General features: G+C 40.8%; 1 protein-coding gene across 3 annotated transcripts in view; it reads left to right on the top strand.

Annotated features, from left to right (window-relative positions):
* Positions 1-17,321, top strand: part of LOC125466462 (uncharacterized) — a 43,338-nt gene extending 26,017 nt beyond the window's left edge. Inside the window, exons 10-15 of one of the 3 annotated variants that reach the window (XM_048560993.2) lie at positions 2,497-2,623; positions 4,454-4,639; positions 12,069-12,218; positions 13,501-13,655; positions 15,348-15,474; positions 16,963-17,321. In XM_048560993.2, coding sequence (XP_048416950.1) covers positions 2,497-2,623; positions 4,454-4,639; positions 12,069-12,218; positions 13,501-13,655; positions 15,348-15,474; positions 16,963-17,159 — 942 coding nt within the window. In that variant the 3' untranslated portion in view covers positions 17,160-17,321. The remainder of the gene's footprint in view (positions 1-2,496; positions 2,624-4,453; positions 4,640-12,068; positions 12,219-13,500; positions 13,656-15,347; positions 15,475-16,962) is intronic. The other 2 variants (XM_048561003.2, XM_048561001.2) reach the window with 2 other exon arrangements.

Raw genomic sequence — 17,321 nt, 5'->3', positions numbered from 1 at the left:
GTTAACTTGCTGTCTCTCCAGGATGCTGTCTGACCTGCTGTGATCTCCAGAATTTGTTGTTTTCAGTACAGATTCCAGCATCAGCAGTAATTTGTTCCAATACTTTTGTGTCCCCTGTCAAAACAGATTATCACACAAACAGTGAAATGAAAGTTACCCTTATCATTCTTCAATTTGCTTCATTTTCCCATATCTCCCATTCACAATGACATTATTGAATGATAATGTGTTGACGTTTCATACAGTTTAGTTACACTTTTGTTTTACTCACAGTTAGATTCTTTCACTCGGGTAACAACTTCCCTTCATTAAAATCCGAAAGAACTGCAGATGCTGTAAATCAGGAACAAGAATAAAGTTGCTGGAAAACTTTGTTTTTTGGTTTTGTTCTTGTCCCTAACTTCTTCCCTTGCTTTACTGAAGTGTTAGAACTAAGGAACACAGTTAAAAAATAATCTGTTGCCCATTTAAGATGGAGATGAGGAGCATTCTTTTTTCCATGTCTTTGGAATTCTGTTCACCGGAGAAGTGCAAAAGCAAGACCATTATTACTTTAAAAATAAAGGAACATTTTAGAGATAGGTAGATTGTTGTCCACAAGTGAGTAAAAGGGGATCAAGAATATATAGAAGACGAGAGTTGAGACCACGATCAGATCAACATTTGTTTTATTATATGACAGAACAGACTCAGAGGGGCTGAATGGTCTTGTACTACACCTATTTATGTCAGCTGTTTGAAATCAGCAAATCACTGAGACTTGATTTTCCAAACTGATCCCCACTTCTTTAACTCCACCATTGTTTGACATGCTTTCAGCTATCAAGGTACTCCATTCTGACCCTGTGTTAAAAGTGCTGCCCTAGAAAATGATTTTTTAAAGAAATCTTAACATTCAGACACTTGTTGGTTCAGAAAAATGGCTAAAGATGCTGGTGTAATGGTAATATCACTGAATGAGAGTCAGCAGGCGAAGCAATTATCTCAGAGAAATGGGCTCAAATTCCAACGGCAGCTGGTGGAATTGAAGCTCAATAAGTAAATCCTGAATGTAAAGACAGCCTAAGTAATGGTGACCCTGAACTATCACTGATTGTCTAAAGACATCATGTGACTCACTAATATCCTGAAGGGAGGTAAATCTGCTAGACTGAGGTATATATGGCTCCAGACCACTGCAATACAGCTGACTCTGAGCCACTCAGTTCCAGGACAGTTAGGGATGGGGTGTAAAAGCTGCCCTTGACTGTGACGTCCACATCCCATGAAAGGATTAAAAAAAATGCATCCCTGGGCTGACAGCTTTTATTTCCAGCTTGTGATTTGTGATTTTGATAATAAAAGAAGTATGAAAATTACTTTGGTGCTACAATACTACAATGCTAAGTTTTAAACAGTGGCCCTGTCCAATGGCTAGGAAGCCACAAACAATTTTTGTGGTCGTCAAATATTTGATGGCCTGAAATAGTTGCTTTCACCCCCATATCGGAGCTCCCAAACTTGCTGACAAATTGGATGGCTGGCAGCTCTCCAGCCCCAACAGCACCACCAGAAACAGTGGCCACTGCTGGAACTGCAGCCACACCTCAGCAAATTTGCCACTGAGGCTTGGGGTTCAACATTAATGGGGCAACCTCATCAAGGTCAGTCAGCCAGGGTGGAGAGGAGGTAAGGGTGGCATGCAAATTCAAACAAGGCAATCCTTTCCTCTAGAAGGGATTCCCTCCTTGGGGTATGGGGTTCCCAATCAAGATAAAGCTCCCACCAAGTGCAAAGTCAGGTATATGTGAGGGCCTTGTCACCATGAATTGGCCACCATCAATGACCCTAGACTAGGTACACTGCCTGTCAGCTACTCTATTACAGGTAGATAGGTGTCCAGGCTTCCCATCTGAATTTTACTCCAGCAAGCTCACCTGCTCTGTGAAGAGGGATGGTGTAGGTACGTAGGGTGTTAAGTTCTGCCTGAAATCTTGCCATTTTAAAAAGGGAAGCTTTACTTATAGTGCCTTCTAGTTCTACTTGTTCAAATGTTCTACATGTTAATGTTTTTTTTTAAAAAATGTCCACAGATGTATTCTTCTGTTTCTCTATTTCCATTCCATTCAAGAGGTGGAAAGGAAAGACAAAACACATGGTATATTATTAAATATACGGTGATATTAAATGGCAAAGGTACCAATGATTGAAAGGTTCTGAACATGAATTTGCCAATCTTTAAAGTATTAAAAGCATTTACCTACAACTCGGAATAATCCCTTTTAGTAAACTCAACCACAGCAGTACTTGAAGAGTTAAAGTACCGTCAAATATGATTGTGTAGGTCTGTTTCCTAGATTTGACCCTCGATAGGACAGTAATGGATCAGGCCTAGTAATATAAACCATGCAAGAGCACAGATAGAAAAAGTAACAAACAGGAACAGCTCATATTAACTGCTGCAACGTTCATTGAAACATAACCAATTAACAATATTTTATGTCTTATATTGCTTAGTTGGAATGCCGCCATATCCGTTTCCTTAAACAGCACTGGGGTTGGTGGGTGTCTCGTGATGGGCGTAAAATAAATTCCTGGGGTGGAGCTTCAACTGACAGTGGAAAATGTGCCTGTGGGGAGAATGGTAAGGACCATTGCACATTAATGAATAAAAGCAGATGACATCTGTTTTGTAACTGAACCTAAAACAGCCCATTTGTTTTATACACCAGTCAGTTTTCTGATTCTTCCTTCCTCCAATTAAACATTGGGAAGATTGAAACCAGCCCCCTCCAAACTCCATCATTACTGATTTTCATATCTCCCTGGCAATCGTCTAAGATTAAATAGTTCAACACTCTCATGACTGGTGTCCCACATTCTGCCTTCTGTAAACTTGAGGGCATAAAGTCATAGAATCATGAAGTCGTACAGCACAGAAACAGGCCCTTCGGTCCAACCAGACCATGCTAGCCATAATCCCAAACTAAACTAGCCCCATCTGCCAGCGCTTGGCCCATATCCCTGCAAACATTTCCTATTCATGTACTTTTCTAAATGTCTTTTGAACATTGTAATTGTAGCCACATCCATCACTTACTCTGGAAGTTTACTCCACATATGAACTACTCTCTGTGTAAAAAAAAATTGACTGTTATGTCTTATTTAAGTATTTCTCCTCTTGTCCCCCTAATGTTGACATTCCCCATCCTAGGGAAAGACACCTACCATTCACTTTGTCTATACCCCTCATTATTTTATGAACCTCTAAAAGGTCACCTGTCAATCTGCTATGCCCCAGTGAGAAAAGTCCCAGACTATCCAGCCTCTCCTTATATCTCAACCCCTCCATTCATGGCAGCACCCATGTAAATCTCATTTGAACCTTCTCCAGCTTAATAACTTCCTATAACAGGGTGACAAGAGCTGGTCACCATTCCAGAAGAGGCTTCACCAATATCCTGTATAACCTCAACATAATGTCCATAACATCGTCCAAAGCTCTGCTGTACTTGTATTCCTCTGTCACCCCGATGTCTTCATTTTGAAATCCTCAGCTTGTTTTCCAATCCCTCCATTGCCTCATCCCTCCCTATCTCTTGAAATTCCTCCAGCCCTATAATCCTCCAAGATATCCATACTCATCAACTTCTTGACTCTTGAACATCCCAATTTCAATTGTCCCACCATTGCTGGCCATACCTTTACCTGCTCAGACCTCGCAATCTGGAATTCTCTATGTACACCTCTCTGCATCTTTAATGAAATTTCCTCCTTTAAGACCTTCCTGAAAATTTACCTCTTTAACCGAGTTTTTGGCCATCTGACATGATATCTCCTTATGTGCCTTAGAGCCATGCATTGTTTCCAAGCACCTTGGGAGATTTTATTACATTACAGACATGATAAAAATGTAAATCGCTGTCATTTTCATGCTTTATAACTTGTTATCTATATTATAAATTTAATCAACCTCTCCCCTTCGCTTTTGTATGCAGTTTCCAAATGGTGCTGAAAAGATGGTGTGGGGTCCATCAGTCACAATTCAGTCTGTAATTGGAGAATTTCTTGAAATATTCAGTTTTTAAAGTTTTCCTTCCACTGCTCCAACTACACATTGCTGGCAAGCTTTCCTAAAGTCCTGGGAATATCCGCAGTCAGAATTAAAAGTTCTGATTGAAACAATATGCCGGAATCTAAGTAGCCTTCAAGCCCCAGTAGTTGAAGCAAACTAATATCACTATTTGAGGCAGTTCCCAACCATGTAAAAACTATATGCAACAGGCCAATTGGTTTGTATAGTTTTAACATTTCTCCTCTGTTTGGTGAGCGTCCTTGTGGTTAATTGTAATGGTAAGTACTGTAATGTATGTTTAAGACGTAAATATATTTAAAACTGCTATATCATTTACTAAGTGGCAAATTGTTCCAATGTAATATGGTGGTGAAAAATCTAGCAAATTCTTTTTCACAGGCAACTGTGCCCTGGGTCTTTCCACATGCAACTGTGATGCAAATGATGGAGTTTGGAGACAAGACAAGGGATATTTGACAGACAAAGCTATTCTTCCTGTACGCGAAGTGAGGTTTGGAGATACAAGAGATGCACCTGTAGAGATGGCGTTTTACAAAATCGGCCCACTTCATTGTTTTGGACAGAGTAAGAACGTGTTTGAAAGCAAATGGGAATCTCAATTTGTAACTAATGCTTGTAGAATAATGAAGCAGTTTAAAATTCAACTGGACTACAAAACAATACAATCGGATCAATATCTGATTAGTAGAGGAAATGGAGGTAACAGAATAGCGCAGGTATTGACAATGGACTGAGTGGGATTTCTGTGACCATAAAATCCTCTTAAAACTGCAGTTATATCAAATCTAGAATGCATCTTCAGGTTGAATCTCACAGGTTCCCATTGGGTCTGAGAAATTCCAGTCTCCCTAAGCAGGTCACTTCAAAATGAATTAGTACACTGATCTGGGACACAACTGGGAGAAGTTAAATTAAAAAACTCTCTGTAGCTTTTCACTTAGTCAAAACTCAGGAGTTTGATAATTGGCCAATTCTTGGCTGTACGGTATGGGTGAAAATGTCAACATTAACAGCCTTGCTTGTGCATCATTGTAGTAGAGGAAAACCTTTCAGAAATTCTTCTGGCATGTTCTATTGGGATTCCCTGATTTCCCAAGAAATTGAAATCATAAGTCTTTCCCCAGACACAGCACTTTCCAATGTTGTTGGGCAGGGTGGGGGGAGGGTTTGAGAATGTTTTCTCATTTATTCATGAGATGTCAACACCTCTGCTTTGGTCAGCATTTATTGCCCATCTTGAATTGCCCTGGAGAAGATAATGGTGAGCTACTTCCAAAGCTGCTGCAGTCCACAAGCTGTAGGTTGACCCACAATGCCCTTGGGGAGGGAGATCCAGGATTTTGACACAGGGACAGTGAAGGAACATCCAAATCAAGGTGGTGAGAGGCTTGGAGAGGATGTCCAGCTGGTGGTGTTCCCATGTATCTGCTCCCCTTGTCCTTCTGGTTGGAAGTGGTCAGGGTCTGAAAAGTGCTTTATAAGAAACTTCGGTGAATTTCTGTGGAGCACCTCGTAGATAGTACACTCTGCTGCTACTGAGTGTTGGTAGTGGAGTGAGTGGATGAATTTTGAAGCTGGTGGATAGGATGCTAATTAAGTGGGGTTTTTTTGTCTTGGATGGTGTCAAGCTTTTTGAGTGTTATAGAATCAAACAGTGCAGGAGTAGGCCCGTCAGCCCAACTCGTCTATGCCAGCCAGGTTTTCAAAACTGAACTATTCCCATTCACCTGCCTTTGGCTCATAGCCCTCTTATATCTTTCCTTTCCATGTATCTGTCCAAATGCCTTTAAAATGTTGCAATTGTATCCACCTCTACCACTTCCTCTGGCAGCTCATTCCATGCAAGCACTATTTGTTTAAGCTACACCCACCCAGGCAAGTGGAGAGTATTGCATTACATTCCTGAGTTGTATCTTGGAGATGGAAGGCAGCACAGAGCAAATAGTTGTCTCTTGTTGACAACACTGTGGATGCAGGTTGGTCACCACAGAATTCCTAGTCCCTGGCCTGCTCTTGTAGCCAGCGTATTTATATAAGACCTTAGGAACGAGGAGCACAAATTGACAATTCAGCCACTCAAGCCTGCTCCATCATTTTGTACAATCCTGGTTTATCTCGTCTCAGCCTTAACTCTATACTTCTGCCCAGCACTCATAACCCTTCAGACCATTACGAATTAAAAATCTCCCTAACTCCTCCTTAGACTTATTCAGTGTCCTTGTGTTTGCCACTGTCTGGGATAGTGAATTCCACAAATTCAGGACGCTTTAAAAGATGTAACTCCTCTTCATGAGATAGTAGGAACTGCAGGTGCTGGAGAATCTGAGATATAACGGTGTGAAGCTGGAACACAGCAAGCCAAGCAGCATCAGAGGAACAGGCAAGCTTGACATTTCGGGTCGGGACCCTTCTTCAGAAAAGGGTCTGAAGAAGGGTCTCGACCCAAAATGTCAAACTTTCCAGCTCACCTGATGCTGCTTGCCCTGCTGTAATTCCTCTTCATATCTATTTTAAATCTGCCCCTACTTAGCCGAAAACTATGACCACTTGTTCTAGATTTGTCCCACAAGGGGAAACATCCATTCCATGTCTACTTTTTTCAATATCCCATTTAGTATTTTACCTAAATTAAATCAGTCATCCCAACAGGCCCAAACTGCTCAATCTCTATCATCACTAGAATTAATCCAGTGAACCTTCCCTGAACTGCCTCCAGTGGAGTTTCAGTTCAATGGTAACCCTTAGGATTTTGATTGGGGTGAATTCTACAATGGTAAGATGATATAATGTTAAGGGATGATGGCTAGATTCTCTCCTGTTATGGCTGTTTCCTGGCACTTGAGTAGCATGAATGTTGCTTGTGGAGTCAGGCCCTGTTGGAACCCAAACTGGGCATCACTGAGCAGGTTATTTCTGAACATGTGCTGCTTGATAGCACAGTTGATGGCACCTTCCATCGCTTTACTGATAATCAAGAAGAGACTAATGGGGCAGTAATTGGCCAGGTTGGATTTGTCCTGCTTTTTATGTACAGGACATGCTTGGGCAAGTTTTCCGCATTGTTGGATAGATACCAGTGTTGTGACTGTACTGGAACAGCTTGGCCAGGGGAGTGGCAGGTTCTGGATCATAAATCTTTAGTACTATTGCCAGAATGCTGCCAGGGCCCATAGTGTTTTCAGTATCCACTATCACCAACTGTTTCTTGATATTGTGTAAGTGAATCAGTTGGCTGAAATCACAGATGTGATGCTGGGGACCACCAGAGGAGGCCAGAGTAGATCATTCACATGGTATTTCTGGCTGAAGATTGCTGCAAGTGCTTCAGCCTTATATTTTATACTGATGTGTTGAGCTCTTCCATCATCGAGAGAAGAGATATTTGTAGAGCCTTCTCCTCCAATGAGTTGCTTAATTCTGCAGTTATTCTCAGCTGGATGCGTCAGCACTGCAGAGCTCAGATCTGATCCTTTGGCTGTGAACTTGCTTAGCTCTATCACTTACTGCTTATGCTGTTCAACATGCAAATAGTCCTGCTTTTTAGCTTCATCAGGCTAACACCTAATTTTTAGGTATGCCTCGTGCTGCTCCTGGCATGCCCTCCTGCATTCTGCATTCAACAGGGTTTTGAGGTCCGCCCATGGTAGATGTTAGGATTGGATAAACTGAGTGTTGTAAGAATAAAGGGTGAGGAAACAAGGATTGACATAAGTTGGCGTAGAGATCATAAAGGGCCATGATTTGTAGAGGGACACAGTTTGACATGGGGCTATAAAGGGGCCGTGTGCACCTCCACCATTTTCAGGCATTGCCTGGGGCTGGTGGTATTCCAGTGGAGAGGCCTGAAAACCAGTTAGTATTCCTCAAACTACCTCCACCATTCTGAGTCCACTTTGCTTCAACAGCATGCAAAGATCAAAGGCTGGCACCAAGATCTTAATGGGGTGGGGGGGCGCTAGATTTGGAGGTTGCAGCATTAGACAGATAAGTAGGCAGCCAGTGGTATTGCATTACCAATTACCTTTAGAAGATGGAATCCCTGCTTGTAATGCTCAAGGTTCAAAGTGCTGACCATAATTGGATCAGGCAATGATTTTATCCGAGATGTTCCAATAGGCCTCACGTTTACATCAATTTCATCAAAGATCTGGAAGTTGTTTTCTTTTCTGGAGTCTGAATTCTAGGATAGAATGGAGGCTCAGTCTGTGGTAATACCAATGGGCAAAGAGGTTGCGCTGGCCTCTCAGTGAATCTTCTCCAAGTTAGTTTTGTGCACAAATCTTTGTCCCTTGTTTCTGCTCAACTTTCCACCAATCTGCTTCACTCCTGAACCATTCACAGTGGGTCTGTGACCAGCTTCATTGGCAACAGCTCTTACAACTTGGTTGTAAAGATGTGAGGGAATTATGTTGTGATGTTTGAATGTTTTGCAAAACTCAAAAAAAAAGTTTAAATTATTTCTGCATCTGGCACTATGATTATATGTTAATTTTAATATTGTGTAAACCTTGTGGATGGTGGCTTTACTGATTTGATAGCAACCGGTCACATAGTGTGAGTCTTCCTGAGCGGTTAGGTTTCCCGCAGTATGAGGAATACAGCTGTCACTTAGCTTTCCATAGTTAAAAACCATCTTGGGTGCAACTGCAACAAACACTGTTTTATTCCTGCGGGCATTACCTGTTCAATGCTTTTTGTAGATTTAGTGACAGATTTTATGAACTGCAGATGTTCTGTTAAGTTGGCTGATTAGTTACAAATAGGAAACATCTTTAGCCAAGGAAAGCACAAAAAACATTGTAACATTTCTTCCTTTCATTACAATGACATTACATTACGATGTTACAATGAACTTATTGAAAGGAGAATTTAAACAAGGAAATTATTCATTCTGAATTCGCCTCCTTTGCTCAAAATAAATGGTACATAGAAATAACATGTAACTGCGATTACTGTAATTTAGTTTTAAATTCTAGGATTAAAATTAAAAGGAGACTGTCTGTTGCTAGGTCAAATCCTTACATTGTTTTTAACTTTTAGAAGACAGGCTTGGGTTTAATTGTCTTTACTTCCTCTTTAATACTTTAGTGACAACAAATACAGACTTTTTTTCTCACTGTTTCTTTAATCTTACTGCTGTGAGAAAGCTAAATCAAGGTAATGTAATATTTGGTGAGACAACTGCAGTATATAAATAGACTCATCATGTGGAAATGACTGACTAATAGCTACAGCTCATGAAATGGATAATATTTAAATTGTGGGCAGTCGCTGTGTATGGAGAGCATTATACTTGCAAGAATTGTCAGAGAACTGTGTCTCTTTATTAGAATGTTGGTAACAATGTCTGCAAAATGCAACATTTGGGCTTGAATTTTATAGTACTCTAGGTGCAGTTTGGCATTGGATATAGTTAAAAAAAAATTGGACTCCAATGCCATGGGCATGGTTCTTGTTACCATCTACCCTCCCCTATCCCTGCTGTAATGTTATGCACAGCAGGTGGAGCATGGCATCAAGCCTGCAGTCTGGCATTTCCACACTGGTTTGGTGGTGAGTGAGGCCCCTTAGCTCATTACAGACCAACCCCCACAAGATATTTCCCCTCCCAGTTAACACTCCTTCCCCGGCTGATCTACTCCAGCTTCTCATTCCAGACCCTATCTCCAGCCATAGCCTGGCCCCTACAAAGACCTCCCAGTTATCTAGGTGGCTGGCTCCAAGAATGATCACATTGGGAATTAGATGCAGTACCAGTAGTGACCATCACTCATGATGGCACAGGTGGCATCTTCCAGCTATTTGTTCATTAGGTCTCAGAGGAGGAACCTCCTTCCCAGAAGGTGCTGGGAGACCTGCCTCAAGCCAATAACTGACCTGTCAAAATGGTTGCAGAATAGTCACCAGAGCAGAGGCAGGTGTGCATCTGACATTTATGCTCAGGGGTACAGGTTCCAAAGCGCAGAGTAAAATTCTACACACTCCATGTAACCACTATTCCAAAGATTGAGAAATGGTTAAGAGTTGAGTAATTTATAAATAAGTCACTGCTGAAGAAATAAAGTGAGTTCAAAAATTTGGGTATTCCTAAACTTCCAACAGATGTCAAATCAGTAAGAAGCAGACAGCATGGCATAATGAAAGAAAGAACAATCTGAGGTAAGCAGGAAAGAACAGGAAGGTCATCATTATAGAGGTCCTATAAATATACAGATAGCTAGTTTTGCTTTTGCACTCATGACAGGAGTTCCCTCTGATACAATGCCTCAATACATAATGAGCAGACAGAGAAATATTTCATAAGGAGCTTGAAAATACCCACAGGCTTTGCTTAACTTAGAACCAATTACAAAAGAGCAGATTCAAGCCTTTGAAATTCAGTTTCAAAGGGAAAGGAATAGACTGAGTTCGCCAAGGTAGTAATCTTGGAATTATGAAAAGTACCACACTCTTACCTGCATAGAGAGAGACAAAGAAAAAAAATCATGTGGCTTAATGGAGAGTGTGTGTGGAACTGCAATATATTAGAATCATTTCATGGGAATGAGGAAACTGTGCAGTGAGGATTAGTTTCACTGAAAAGATGTCCATCTTTTTACCTGTAAAGTCAATAAGCAGTGGCACCACAAGGTCTTATTTTACAGTAAAAATACAAGAAAATGATTTGCAGACATTGCTAGATAAATTGCTGAAGCCCACAGCACACTGTAAAGCAGCAGTGAATAGAGTTAAGTAGGATCTTGGGATGTATAACTAAGGCAGTAGTACATATATCTCAGTGATAGAGTCTGTATAATGCACTGGCTCAGTCCTGTGTGGGAGGCTATGCACAATCAATTAAATGAAAGACAGCTAAGCTTTGGAGACAGTGCAGTGAAGAGCTCTGAATCCATAGCTAGGATTCAACATGAATTTTGAGGGCAGGCTATGGATGTTTTGAGTGCTTACAGTGGAAGAGGCTCAATTTTAACCTTGTAGGCATTTAAGATTCTGAAGGACACAGATCCACAACAGTAAAATGACATAATCTCAAACAGAACAGGAGGGTGAAAGCCATTTGAACTGCTCCACACAGAGGTGATGAATATACAAAAAGGAGGTTTAATTAAATAATAAAGGATTGAAAAGTACTTGGAAAAATTTCTCCTTTGCTTTACCCAGTTTGATCCTCATAATCCCTTCAGACCTTTATCCTTCCTGCTGTCCCTTTCACTAGGGACTTTTAGAGTATCACCTCTCCCCACCTTTCCCTTGCACTACATGATTCGGTACAGAGCCCTGAGCTGTTGAGGTTGTGATTGCTGGAACTTCCTTCCTTGCAAGAAATTTCTTAAAACCCATCTCCCAAAACAAACACACAGGTCCCCACTAATCCAGCTCAGCCCCCAATCTCTCCCTTCCACGTTTGATGTTTGTTTCTTTAGACGTCCTCTGCAAAAAACTTGAGACTTCCTTTAAATTTAGAAAATAACATTGTTGTGCAATTGTTGAATTGTTATTACTGAAGGTAATACAAACCAGAATGGGGTGTTGAATGGTTAGTGCTGTTGTCTCACAGCACCAGGGACCCTTGGGGTGACTTTCTGTGAGGAGTTTGCACATTCTCCCCATGTCTGCATGGGTTTCCCCTGGGTGCTCTAGTTTCCTCCCACAGTCCAAAGATGTGCACATTCGATGGATTGGCCATGCTAAATTGCCCATGGTGTCCAGGGATGTGCAGGCTAAGTGGGTTAGCCGTGGGAAATGCAGGGCTACAGGGATGGGGTGGTTCTAGGTGGGATCTAGGCCCAAAATGTCAGCTTTTGTGCTCCTAAGATGCTGCTTGGCCAGCTGGGTTCATCCAGCTCCACACTTTGTTATCCTGCATTCTCCAGCATCTGCAGTTCCCATTATCTCCTTAACAAGCCCCTTCTGCTTTTGGTATGACATCTATGTATATTGTCTACATGCAGTTAATTTAATCCTTGCTGTGTGATTTGCTTGTGGTTTGCAGGTTCCCAGGTTTCAGTGCTGGAGTCGTGTGCTGCGCTGAAAAAGGCCGGGTTCCAGGAATCACGTCATTACGTCATTGACCCAGACGGAATTGGAAGAGGAGTTTCACCATTTGAAGTTTTCTGTGATATGACCTCTGACCAAGCAACTGGTAATTAGAAATCAAAAGAACTGTGGAAGCTGTAAATCAGGAACAAAACCAAAAGTTGCTCTAAAAGCTCAGCAGGTCTGTCGGGATCTAGTGAAGAAAAAAATCAGAGTTAACATTTCAGGTCTGTTCTGAGGAGGAGTCACTGGACCTGAAACATTAACCCTGATTTTTATTTCACAGATGCTGCCAGACCTGCTGAACTTTTCTAGCAACTTCTGCTTTTGTACCTTTTTAGAGATGTTGTATTCCATAGGCAGGACATGCTTGAAATTTCTGCGGAGTATCTGAATTTCTTAGAGTTTGTAAACTGACATTTTAGCCTCAATTCATGTCATATATATGTGTAGGTGACTTTCCATCAAAATCCCACTCATGGTGACTGTATGGTGGGTATAGAGACTGTGAAAGGTAGGGTGCTGTGGACAGTACAACAGGGCAGGAGGGCTGCTGCTGTTCCCAACCAGCCATTCAGTTTATTGGCAACCTGCTGAATACCACAATCAGATAAAGTACTGTCCAGAATCATTTACAAAAGGAACATTAGTTTATAGGTCCAACTGGGCAAATTTCACATCAGTTTTACAATCAAAACTTGCAAATTTCTAGGATACTGAACTGGTCCAAACTCATTTCAATCTGAATTCAATCCTGAATTCCCCATTTCTGATCTTACAACCAGTCTGGGTGATGTGGTGACACATAGAATGCTACACAGGTAGAACTGTGACACACAAATGTAACAGTTAAATTGAATGATAAAAGCTCTATTAGTATTCAATTGATAACTTGTCAAGTACCAAAACAAAACCGTCTTAACCCTTTCATAACCATCTCCTTCCAAAAGGCGGTATCATGAGCAGGAACAATATTTAAATTCAGAGCCCTCATGACAAAATGATGAAATTCACCAAAAGGGTATTCTGATGAATGAAACAATCTCCCCATGTAATAATTTTAGCATATTATGCATATTCTATTTCAATAAATAGAAAGAAACATATTCATGCTGGAACTACAAAGAATGTCCATATGTGTCCCTTGTCATAACACAAGTTAACCAGGGTTGAAGATGCCAAGTCAAGTGCATTTGATTTTTTTCCAAATTATTCTGCTTCATCAGACGACAATTCAGGAGATTATATGAATTATGGCTTTACACCAAAACACATTAATTTGCCACAAATACAGCAGCAACTGAGAGGAAAATCTTGGCCACAAATTAGAACAAGGTGTTTACTGAAGAGTTTTCAATGAAACATTGACTGTAATGTGTCTGATGCAGGTATAACCATAGTGAGTCATGATAGTGAAAGACGTACAAGAGTAGCTCCTTGTGAGGATCCTGGTTGCTACAGAAAAGAGATCAAATATGAAGCGGAGCTGAATCAGCTGAATGCTCTCACAAGCATTTCTGAATCCTGTGAGCAACATGTCAAGGTCAGACCACTAGAAAAATCTTAAAGGACACAGTGTATAAGTAGAGATAGCAGGAGCTGCAGATGCTGGAGAATCTGAGATAACAAGGTGAAGAGCTGGATGAACACAGCAGGCCAAGCAGCATCAGAGGAGCAGGAAGGTTGACGTTTTGGGCCTAGACCCTTCTTCAGAAAGATTAGATTAGATTCCCTACAGTGTGGAAACAGGCCCTTCGGCCCAATAAGTCTACACCGCCCCTTGAAGCATCCCATCCAAACCCATCCCCCTATAACCCACACACCCCTGAACACTATGGGCAATTTAGCATGGTTGATCCACCTAGCCTGCCCATCTTTGGACTGTGGGAGGAAACCGGAGCACCCAGAGGGAACCCATACAGACACAGGGAGAATGTGCAAACTCCACACAGACAGTTGCCTAAGGCTGGAATTGAACCTGGATTCCTGGTGCTGTGAGGCTGCAGTGCTAACCACTGAGCCACTGTGTCACCCCAAAAAATATAGAACGCTTTACAAATTTGCGTGTCAAAGAAGGGTCTAGGCCTGTAACATCAGCCTTCCTGCTGCTCTGAAGCTGCTTGGCCTGCTGCGTTCGTCCAGCTCTACACCTTGTTATCTCAGTGTATAAGAAGTGCAGGTTTTAAAGTTTTCTCAACAGCTTTACAAAATTTATGTTCTTTCATTTCCTAGATGTTGCAATTCTTTTCTAAAACTGAGGCTTTTTGTTACTTCTGTCCAACGTCTAAGTCTATTTGAGGGTTAATTCCACTGTTGGCCTGTTCTGATACATTCCTATAGCACAGTTGGGTGGAGTGTGACTGATTGTCCATTCATTCAGCTTTCCAGTCTTCCCTTTTATTCAACCTGCTGTTTTTGTTTATTTTTCCTTTATTCATTCACAGGTTGAGGGTGTTGCTGGATGGGCAGCATTTATTTACCATCTCTAATTGTCCTAGAGTAAACCACATTGCTGTGGGTCTGGAATCACATGTAGCCCAAACTGGGTAAGGATGGCAGATTCCTTCCCTGAAAAACATTAGTGAATCAAATGGGTTTTTCCAACAATTGGCAATAGATTCACAGTCATCATTAGACTCTTAATTCCAGAAATCTTATTGAATTCAAATTCCACCATCTGCCATGGTGGGATTTGAACCCGGACCCCCAGAACGTTATTTGGGTATCTGGATTAACAGTCCAGTGATAATACCACTACACCATCACCTCCCCTAAGAATAAGTGCCTCACCTCTGAGCACCTTTGTTTCTTAACCAATTTAAAAATGGCTTCATGGTTCAAATTCACTAAATAAATGAAGATGTATGTTTAGCTACAATACAATCCAACATGATAGACGTGAACTCTCTCTTCCCTGCCTCTTCCCAAATCAAAACACTTGGTGGTTATTTCAAACTGAACTCATTGACAGATTATAGAGCTGAATAAACAAAGCATCACATTACATTCCCAGATATTATCTTCAGGAAATAAAAATACACCTAATGTGTGTGTGGAGGAAGGGACTTCTGGGATGAGGTAGGAGGGCGTGGTAGAACCTCTAGCTGTTCTAAATGGGTCAAAAACCACTTGTAAAAGCATAGCATGCAGTAAAAATAAACCTGAGCAGGGTTTCGGGGATAATTGCTTTATGATTTTATGTTGCTCCTGTTCAACATTTGCTATTGTGCTATAGCTGGACTGTCGCCATATTCGCTTCATCCAAGCAGGCTGGGGCTGGTGGACATCCTGGGATGGAAGGAGAATGTTCTACTGGGGAGGTGCAAGTCCAGATAGTGGTCGGTGTGCTTGTGGAATGACAGGTACCTGAGAAACTCAAACCACCATCTTTTTATTATCTGCGTTCTGGAATATGGATTACCTTGCTTTCAGGATTAAAAAGGAAATTCCGTTGTAAATTTTAAAATGGCGTGCATCATCTTTATGAATGTGGTTTAAAATGATCCTGTTTTTACTGGTTCAGTATGGATACCAGAATATTTTTGATTATTACATTTTCACCAATTTCTCTACAATATTTGAAGTTTAAGAACTGTTCTGTTCAAAAGCAGATGCACAGAATAATGTGATACAAATGTTGCAACCACTTGATCAATTTATTACAAGTTAAAGATGAACCAAACTATATTTGAATAAAACACTTTAATCAGTTACTATCTAAGGCAGAGACAAAAACATAAATTGCTGAAAAGCTCAGCAGCAGATCTGGCAGCATCTGTGGGGAGAGTAAACGTTTCAGGTCAAGTGACTCTTCCTCAGAATCTCCCATATTTGCTATGACCACATAAGAAAATTACTCCATTAAGTTCAGCAAAAATAGTGAAAACACTTTTTCTGTTTGAACATAATAGATTCCATCTACTCTAAATATTTATATATTATGTTAATGTTCTATCTTTTAGTAGTAATTAAATTATCTACTAAAGAACATCACTTCTAAATTGGGTTAAAGGTCTTAAAATAATAAATGCTTCTGTAAACTCATTACTTCATTGTAGATAGTCTGCTCATCTACAGGTCTACATGTAATTACAACATGATCTTTGAGAAATTAAATTCAGTTTGACATTATGGGCTAAAACTATAACATGAATTTTCAGAGTTTGAGATGAGTCATGATTTTAATTGATCTGATTTACAATGTGCCTGTAGGTACAAAAATGTGTTGGAAACAACATGAAACCAAAGTATATCAGATAGTAAAATCGCTTCGTGTGAAACACAGGCTTGCTCAAAAGAAGGCGATTGATTTACGAAAATGTCCATAAGTGGGGTGTGATGGCAGAGGAAGGTGCAGTAAACTAGAAGTGACAGTTTCCTCCCACAGCCCAAAGGTGTGCAGGTTAGGTGGATTGGCCATGGGAATACTGTGGTTACTGTGATAGAGACAGGGTAAAACACAAGGCAGGGGAGTTTGGAAGTATTTCGAGTGTTTTGACTGTCATCTTTGCTACTTTCGGCGAAGCAGGAAGTTACTGTGTGGAGCCTGAATCGATAGAATGGAGATATTGAAAAGACTAAAGCATGAAGCAGAGTTGAGGTCACAGTGAAAGATAGAGTTTTGAGCAAATTAATTATATTTAAGGCAGAGTTTGGTGAATAACCTTTCAAAAACTATGCTATAAGGGTGATGAAGCTATGGAGTGAAGTCAACAACAAAAGGAATCTGCTTTATATCTGGGTACTTCTCTAATAGGAGTTCATACCTGTGTCCAGATGTTCCTGTTCCATATATTTCAATTTAAATATCTGAATCGATGGTTATCAACCTCTTTTTGTTGCTCTTTTAGGATCTTGTTCTGTCCCAGGAATGCTCTGCAATTGTGATATCAATGACCACATTTGGAGAACAGATGAAGGAATGCTAGATGATAAATCATCACTGCCCGTCCGAGCCGTAAACTTTGGTGATACCAATGGCGCACCATTAGAGATGGCCTTTTATACTATAGGAAAGCTCATGTGCAAAGGACAAGCTGGGAGATAGAAGATCGACTAATCATTGAGAAGGCATTGTTATGGTCGACCCAAAGATTGTTAATTTGTCAGATCCTTTGTTCCCAGCCAAGAGAGAAATGGAATTTATGTAAGAGTTTGAAAATAAAGATTGATGCAGTGTAAGCTTGAACATTATTAAGTCTATGTATAT

The sequence above is a fragment of the Stegostoma tigrinum genome, chromosome 2, assembly GCF_030684315.1.
Source record: "Stegostoma tigrinum isolate sSteTig4 chromosome 2, sSteTig4.hap1, whole genome shotgun sequence".
Classification (NCBI taxonomy): domain Eukaryota; kingdom Metazoa; phylum Chordata; class Chondrichthyes; order Orectolobiformes; family Stegostomatidae; genus Stegostoma; species Stegostoma tigrinum.
Note: the sequence above shows the minus strand (reverse complement) of the source record. Positions and strands in the feature narration are given on the sequence as shown.